General features: G+C 52.6%; 1 protein-coding gene across 1 annotated transcript; it reads right to left on the reverse strand.

Moving 5' to 3' along the window:
- Positions 1-833: 833 nt before the first annotated feature.
- Positions 834-7,916, reverse strand: POU4F1 (POU class 4 homeobox 1). The gene is made up of 2 exons (XM_082365812.1): positions 7,551-7,916; positions 834-6,886 (listed from the first exon to the last, which is right to left on the reverse strand). The coding sequence occupies exons 1-2, from the start codon at positions 7,671-7,673 to the stop codon at positions 5,735-5,737; spliced, it is 1,275 nt and encodes a 424-aa protein (XP_082221938.1). The 5' UTR covers positions 7,674-7,916; the 3' UTR covers positions 834-5,734.
- Positions 7,917-8,647: the final 731 nt, after the last annotated feature.

Raw genomic sequence — 8,647 nt, forward strand, 5'->3', positions numbered from 1 at the left:
GGCCTTATTGCTCCCATTTCTTGCCAAAAAATGTCAACCAGTTTTGTAAGTTTTGTGGTGTTTAGGACGTCTGCTGACGTGGGCAAACTGTGGGGAGGGGAGTATTTTTAACCTCTGCGAGATACTGGCCCATTCCCTTTTCTCGCAGGACGCCCTCAGAAGCCCTTACAGGGTGGGAAAGAACATTCGGGAGCACTTAATTACCAGCTGCGGAACTCCAGCTCAATTCTCCGAGGTGACGCCGCACACACAACGCGCATGCGCGAGCTCGGCGCGCACTGTGCGCGCTCGGAGCGCGCCCCGTCCGCGCGGCGCTCCCAGCGGTCCGCACCCCGCCGGTCACGCCTGCGCACGCGCGCCGGACGCTGGGCACTCGGGCGTTTGACCGCTCCGGTCATCCACGGCCTGGCTAAGCCCCGGCCAGGGCCGGTAGGCGGTAGCTGTCCCACCGTCCGAGAGGAGCTGAGGCCCCCGGCAGCTGGAAGCTTCCGGGCCGCGAGTCGCGGCAGGCGGCGGAGGGTCACAGAGCCAGCGTACCTGGTCGCTGGGCCGCGGCTCGCAAGCCTACGGCGCTGGGATTTCCCCGCGCGGGCTCCCAGGGTTGGGTGGGTGTTTCCAGGGGTTCACGAACCTTGCCTGGGTCGGGGGAGGGCGGTTCCCCTCCTGACTGCAGATTCTGACCCAGTCAGCTCTGCCTGTGGTTTGAAACAGCACCCGCTCCTAAGTCTGAAGTCTAGCCTGCGAGACTGGAGGGGAAGGAGCCGCACGACGAGGCCGCCTCTGAAATCACTCCGGGAACCGGAGGAGTGTTCGGCCGCTCCAGTTTCAAGGCCCTTCCGGGCCCGCGCCCCGCCCTACGGAGCCACCGGATTTCGGGGAGGGTGAGAGGGAGGGCTGCCCAATCTCTTCACCAGGCTGACTTGACAACAATTACGAAAGTTTTTAATTAGCTTCTTGTTATCATTCATTTTATTAATTTCCAGAATCCTCAGGCCATGAATTATATACAGGGCAAGGCAACCCGAGCGGGGCGGCTGCGCGGCCCCGCCGCACGTGCCCGGTCCGGCTCGGGCCGAGCCGCTTGCCCGCTGCCCCCGGAGGGCGTGAGGCGGCCCGGCCCCTCCCGCCGCGGTGGCACAAAGGTTTGATCAGATATTAAATAACGTAATTATTGCGACAAGGCTTATCTCGCAGGTGGGAAAGAGGCCCCCCGTGAGACTTAGAGTTCGGCTGCTATTTTTTAAAAATCAATTAAGCTTGCGTTTTCCTCTGGAACCGCTCGCGAGGACTGGGGCTAAGACTGCAGCGGCAGTAACACCCATCAGCAAAACCACACCAGAGAACAATTGTGGTCGTCACCTTTATCACCTCGCTGGCCACCAAGGCCATTCGAATGGGGTGGGGAACGCTGCTTTCAGCCAGGTCAGAAGTCACAATTCCTACCTCACGGATTCGACTATGAAAGCCCATCCAAGTGAAAGATGGGGTACGGATGCTTCAGGCAAGGTTGGCGGAAAGACCGGGGAGACGGGGCAAGGGGCTGAGGGCGGGAGCTGGCCAGGTGAGTCCTTGGCCCAGGGCGCCCTGTCCTCTCGTGGCGCGGCCAAGTGTAGGAACCGGACCGAAGTCATCTTAATACCACAAGAAATTAAAAGTCGATACAATCACGGCAGTGGGTACCTACGGTTTATTTATGAGGGTGTAATCGAAGTTGAGAGCAATTTCAGAACACGCATTAAACAAAAATCTATTAAGAAGTTAGTTGAAGCGTCTTGAGGACATCATTTCCTAGACCTACAGAAGTAGCGGGACCCGGAGCTAGGACTGGGGAAAAGAGAAAATTTAAAACGAATGGGTGGCTTAAACGTGGTAGATGCATTTTATGCTTACTTTTCTTTTGCCTTTCCTACTCCACCACCGCCTGCATTTCCTGAGAAGCTGAAATGCAAACAGAACACAATTTTCCCACTCCAACTTATTTTGAGATTATTTAAAAGGACCGGAGCCACGCTATTTCCACCCACTGACTAGTGCCAGAATTCACTTGAAGTTCCGTTCTTCAGAACCAGAAAACTTTGAAAGGTTAACTACCACTGAGTAGCAAGCCTTAGCACTCTCTCCAGGAGGACGTTTGTTAGCTTGTTCATTTGTTTGTTTGTTCATGAATTGACAGTTAAAGGTATCTTAGAATAGTCTTAATATTCCTTCAGGCAGTACACAGATTCAGTCACTAGATAGCAAGGCATTTCCTGTTTTGCACAGCTTCCTACTACGTAAAATAGGAAACTCTGCAAAGCATGTATTTTCATAATCTGTTTTATTAACATAATATTGTCTTCTCTTTATTTGGTAAGGATTTTACTTAATACAAAACAAATGCTTAGGTTCTTATTACATACATTAGTCATCATTATATAATACAAATATATTTGCCTGCAACATTTCTGTTCGGGGCAGATTTTTTTTAAAAAACAGCCTTTGTAAATCTGTTTATTTGTTCATTCCTGGTTCTCCAACAATGAAATCCGGTCATACTTTTCTATAAAATAACGTGGGTATTTTTTTTAAACAAATGTATTTTATTTAAAACTTTGATGACATTTCAAGTTAATAACAACAGAAACAAATCAATTTTGATGGAAGAGATCTATTTTAAAAATACCTCTAGTGCTTTTTTTTAAACATTAACAATTGTTTAAAATCACAGCTTTTTAAATGTACTCTTCTTTTTTGAACATCAAGCATTTTGTTTCACAGATTTGCCGGTGAAATTAAAAAGATTTGGCTAAAGTAGGATGACTTCAGAAGATATAATCCCAGCTATTAAGAAACTTTTTACATTTGGCATCTGATCTAGTCCCGGGTCACCAACAGAGAATCTCTGGTCCCTCTGGAGCAGTAGGTGGCACACTAAAGTTCCAAATGAACAGACGCATTTGACACCATGGCTGGACAGATCAGTGGATGGTTTTTGTTAACCTCCAAATAAAAGTCATTTAGTTACAACATTTTCTTAGAAACGTTTTTAGGCTAGAACACCACATACAAACCTCCAGATGCCTCTGCACCGAACCTTGATTTAAGTATTTTGAGAGTGCGTGGTTATTTATTACCTTCCACCACTCTGAAGCGAGGGCTGTGCTTGAAGGGTTTCTGCAGTTAAAAAAAAGAAAACTTTGATAAACACAGGCAACTAATAGAGAATTCATTTTATTCAGAGCACCGCTTTCACATGAGTTATCTGAAAGTGAATTCTGATTCAGCAGAAAAATACATCATTCTCATCCTTTCCCCTCTTTTCACCTCCCTTTCAACATCCTCCCCTTCCCTGTATTTTTGGTTGAATTGAGTCTCATTTGTTGACCGGCTCTACCAGGACTTTGGCCCAGTATAAACACAAAAATGCACCCAGATCATAAAACTGCTCTTCTTTCAGTTATGTTTTATTTGTAAGTGTACTGGGACATATCCCCCTGTTGTATTGTGGCGCACAGAAGTGGTTCTGATAGAAGTGGGGAGGAGGGAAAGATAATAGAGCAAAGACATAACCAAGGAAAAAGCTCAGCAGACATACATGGGCAGGTAGATCAATCCGTGAGGCATTTCAGTGTTAACACTGGCAGTTCGTAACCGCTGTGTGAGTGTGTGCATTAAAGAAAATATTTACAGTAATCTTCCTTTTTTCCTTTTCCTCTAAATACAAGAATATGACAAGAATGTTGTGTTTTCGGTGAAAACAGGCAGTAGACTGTGATATCACACTATCCACAAAACGGTCTATCAGAAAGCTAGCCCAGTTTAGTGCTCAGTTTCAAATGCATAGAATGTTTGCGCTGCAAACAATGATATACAATGTAATTAAATAAATAATGCCTAACCAGAGTGAGACCTAGTTGTGTTTCTTTCTGCACCTTTCAGATCATGCATGATTTCAGTCTTGTTAAATGGCAGGTTTTTTCTTTTCTCATCGGTTCTGTTTCCAATTTTTTAGTTCTTATTAAAGAATGGTAATAAACCATCTCCACCCGAGATCAAAAGAGTGTCTTGTGCACCAAGCAGGCATTTTACCTAACCACCTTCAATTTTTTTCTCTCTCTCTCTTTTTTAATCCATCAGTAGTTCATAAAGTACCTTGATTATTACTATGAAATACTATACATGATTTTCTATTTGGGAGACTGATAGTGCAAATTAAAGGTCTTGCTACCCAACATTTATCCCCAGCAATAAATTACTTTTGGATAATAATAATAATAATTTAATAATAATAATAATGAAACAGTTGTTCTGCTTCCCCCCGCTCCCAACATGCAGACCCTTTTGAAATAAATGGAGGGCTTTAAACCTGTCTTCCTCTCATCTGGGATTTAGTTGATTTTCTCACAGCCAAGTCCTGCTCCAAGTGAAAGCAGAAACTTCTCAATATTTCAATGATTTCATGTTCTCCAAGAGAGAAGAAAGGGGACCTAGAAGAACAAGATGGGTCCTGTTCTGTGGAGAAAATGGGACAGCGTATCTCTCCTACTGTCTGCCACCCCATCAATCTATTTGAATCAACAGGGAAAAAAAAAAGTAGATAGTTTAAAATAAGCCACTCAGAAAAATAAATGAAAGGGCAAGCAAGTTCTATGAGTGGGGGGGTGGGGGTGGGGGAAAGCTTGTTTTGAAATGGTCTGTTTTCTAGATATTAGATATAAGAGCAAAAATGGAAAGAGTAAAAAACTGGTTAAAATTGTTCTGTTTTCCTAGAATAAAATATTTATTTCGGAGGCTCTAAATTCTGCTTTTTAGTCAGCCCAAAGACTATGCCTCTCTCTCCCTAAAGACCCCCATCTGACCTATCAGGCCACAGGAGCATAGGCTGGGTCACTGGAAAACTTGGACTTCACCTAAACAAGTAGCCACTCACCGCCCCTTTCAGCTGTGCCCCTACTCACTTTCTGGCAATGGAGAGCAGCCATCGGAGTCTCATTGGAAAAGAGAAAATAAATCAAAGAGGACTTGGATGGGGTGTAGGTGAGACTTAGAGGAAAGATTAAATTAAACACGCAAACAGAACAACTAGCTTTGCTACCCAGAATTTCACCTTCCGGTTAGTCTGGTGTTCGGTCTTTGACTCAGTTCCTGTGTGTGGGGCTGGGCGATGGTAATAATGTGGTGCCCTTTTTTCTCTTCCTTGGGGGGGGGGGGGGGGGAATGAAGCTGCAGAACACGACTCTCCGGAGTTAAATTTCTAAAGCATTTTTTTCTTTGCTTTTGTTCTGTTTTGTTTTCGTTTGTCTTTATTTGTCTAGTTTTTGGTGGTTGGTAGGTTTTTTTGTACATAGCTCCTTGGTCCCCAGGAGATTTTGATAAGTGTCTCTGGTCAAAAACAGTCAATTTCCCTACCCTTCCCGAGTCTCCCCCCACCCTCACCCCCAGAGCCATCCTGCTCCTCACAACCCCTCCTCCAGTCTCCGCTTTCCTTCCCCCGACTCCCCACTCTCACAAATGCTCCCTCTTCTCCCCCGCCCTTCTCTCCGGTGTCCACACCCGGCACCCCAGTCCTCTAGGCTGGGGAGGGTAAGGGCAGGGAGAGCAGAGAGGAGGTGGAGGCGAGCGCTCAAGGAGGGACTCCCCAGATGCAAGCAGGACAACGGACACTCTAAATCCGGGGGGAAACAGGCCCGGGGAAAGCCCCCCGAAATGCCCCTTCGGCTCCCCGCTCTGCCCCGCCCGGTACCTCCCATCCCCCTCAGTAAGTGGCGGAGAATTTCATCCGCTTCTGCTTCTGTCTCTGGTTGCAAAACCACACCCGCACCACGTTCTTTTTGAGGTCCAGTTTCTCGGCGATGGCGGCGATCTTCTCGGACGAGGGCCGGGGCTGTACGGCGAAGTAGGCCTCGAGCGAGCGCTTCTCGGGCGCGGCGATGGAAGTCCGCTTGCGCTTCTTCTCGCCACCGTTGAAGAGCTCGGGCTTGTTCATTTTCTCGCGCTGCGCGCCCTCGGCTTCCTCCAGCCACGCCTGCAGGATGGGCTTGAGCGCGATCATGTTGTTGTGCGAGAGCGTGAGCGACTCGAACCTGCAGATGGTGCTCTGGCTGAGCGAGCCCACGCCCGGGATCTTGAGGTTGGCCAGCGCCGAGCCCACGTCGGCCTGCGTCACACCCAGCTTGATGCGCCGCTGCTTGAAGCGCTCGGCGAACGCCTCGAGCTCGCGCGGGTCCGTGTCCGAGTCGCAGATGGACGCCAGGCCCGCCGCGCCCACCACTGCCGCCGCTGCCGACGCCGCCGCCACCTGCCCGGCCGCCGCCGCCGCCGCCGCCGCCGCTGCCGCGCCGTGGTGCGCCGCCGCCGCCACCAGCCCGGGGTGCGGCAGCCCCGACGGCATGTTCATGGCGGCCGCCGCCGCCGGGTGCGACAGGTGGCCCAGGCCGTGCATGTGCGGATGCGGATGCGCCGAGCCGCCCAGCAGCCCGCCGCCCGGGCCCCCGCCGCCGCCCCCCGGGCCGCCGCCGCCCGGGCCGCCGCCGCCCCCGGGGCCGCCACCGCCTGGGCCGCCGCCGCCCCCCGGGCCGCCTCCGCCCCCCGGGCCGTCGTGGGCGCCGCCGCCGCCGCCCGCCGCGCCCGCGCCTCCCGCGCCGGCCATGAGCGCGAGCGAGGGCGACGAGATGTGGTCCAGCAGGTCACCGGGCTCGAGCGCCTGGTGGTGATGGTGGTGGTGGTGGTGATGCGCCAGCGGCACGGTGGACGTGGACGTGCATGGCACGCTGTTCATCGTGTGGTACGTGGCATCCGGCTTGAACGGGTGGCTCTTGCCCTGGGACACGGCGATGTCCACCGCCGCCAGCGCCTCGGCCCGCGCCAGCAGCGTTTCGTCTAGGCTGGCGAAGAGGTTGCTCTGCAGCTGCAGGCGACACAAACCAAACCAAAAAAAACAAACAAACCACAAAACCAAAAAAAGCAAAAACACAGAACCACCACACACAAGCCGGAAAGCACGACAAGCAAAAGGCAAACACAAAGCAAGCAAAATAATAACGACGAGGGTGGGGATAGTGGAGACCGGGAAAGACAGAATAGGGACACATTGCGGACGAGACAGGGGGTCAGATGAGAAGGGACGGGAGTGTGAGGAGAGGGGCAGATGCGGAGGAGAGGGGGACACAGGAACACATTCCGGGGACGGGCGTGGGAGACGGAAAAGGAAGGGGAAAGAAGAAGTGCAGATGTAACTCGCAGCTGGGGACCCGTGTCACGCACCCAAACACGCACAGAGACCGCCTTTCCAAGGCATGAAATTAACAGGAAAGAGTGGAGGGAAGTCGAGACTCATGGCCCCAGCGCTCCCCGCTCCGATCGCCGGCGCCCGACCCGGAGGCAGAGGCGACGGGAACACGACACTAAGCGCCACTGTACAAAGCCTGCCTCGCAGCGGGACTCTTCTAAAACTCCCTGCCCGCAAATCCCCGCACCGGGACCTGTACACACATCAGCACCCGACATGCAGCGTCTCGGAGACGGGGAGGGGGCGGGCGCGCGGGCCGGGTCCGCGGGCATGGGGCGCTTACCGGCGGCGTGGGCAGGCAGGCCCGCCGGATGGCCTCGGAGCTGGAGTGCAGCGACGGGTACTTGTGCTCAGGGAGGGTGGGATGCATGGCAAAGTGAGGCTGCTTGCTGTTCATGGACATCATCTTGATGGCTTGGCATGTAAATCCACAAACACTCCGAAAGTCCGCGGGAAAGTGCGCACGCCGGCTCCCCCGGCCTCCCTTCGGAGGCTGCAGCCGCGGCGGCTGGCGGCGCGGAGGCGGCGGACGCGCCGGGGGCCGCTGCTGCTTCTGCTGCCGCCGCTGCCGCCCGGCGCTCCTTTGACCGCGCAGACCGCCGCGCACCGGCCTCGCGATCCCACTTCTCCGAGAGCTCTAGCCCCGTGCGCCGACGGGATGCACTCCTCTTACACCTGAGCCCCAATTCTCGCGGCCGGACCAGGAAGCTCTCGCGAGAGCTCGCGGGCCCGCCGCGCTGACAGGCATCAGCTGTCTCCGTCTATCTGACGCGCGCTCTCCCTCTCGGCGGCGCCGTGCGTCTGCGCGCGCGCGCGCGCGCTCTCCCAGCCGCGACCCGCGCGTGGGAGCCGCTCTTATAGTGACCACCATCAAGGACAGCGCAGGTGATGCACCTGTAGCTACCCGGACATGCGCACTGCACTTCTCACCTTTCCCATCGCGGGTCTGGAAAGATCAAAAGGGCCAGCTATTGTCTGAGGGTAGGCATCTTTTAGGGGAAGAAAGACAAGATGCTCGCCAGCCCCTGGGTGGTTTCCCTCCCTCCCCCACACCCTCACCCTGATCGCAAGCCCTGAATATATGCGCATTACTTAGGCACACCTCTTCTCCGGGACGTCTAACAAGCTGTTATATAATGTATACAGCTGGGCATTTGTATGTTAAATTATGCCCGCGCATTCTTCTGTATGCAGTATAAATAACACAGAAATGCAGAAGGTGCTGTCTTTTGCGGCAAGAACCTGTTTCTTTCATGGTTTATAAATAGGTTCCTGGAGAATGAATAATCGCGGTGACAGACGTTTGTTTGAAGCAGTCAGATGCTATTGATTTCCATATGATTTAATTTCCTCCGCATACTTTGTTGTTGTTGTTGTTGT

Source organism: Balaenoptera borealis (genome assembly GCF_965194805.1).
Source record: "Balaenoptera borealis genome assembly, chromosome: 18".
In the NCBI taxonomy this organism is placed as follows: domain Eukaryota; kingdom Metazoa; phylum Chordata; class Mammalia; order Artiodactyla; family Balaenopteridae; genus Balaenoptera; species Balaenoptera borealis.

Coding starts and splice junctions, on each gene's coding strand:
- POU4F1 (XM_082365812.1), bottom strand. CDS start 7,673: ATGATGTCCATGAACAGCAAGCAGCCTCACTTTGCCATGCATCCCACC. Junction 6,887..7,550: donor CCTGCCTGCCCACGCCGCCG/GTAAGCGCCCCA, acceptor TGTCGCCTGCAG/CTGCAGAGCAACCTCTTCGC.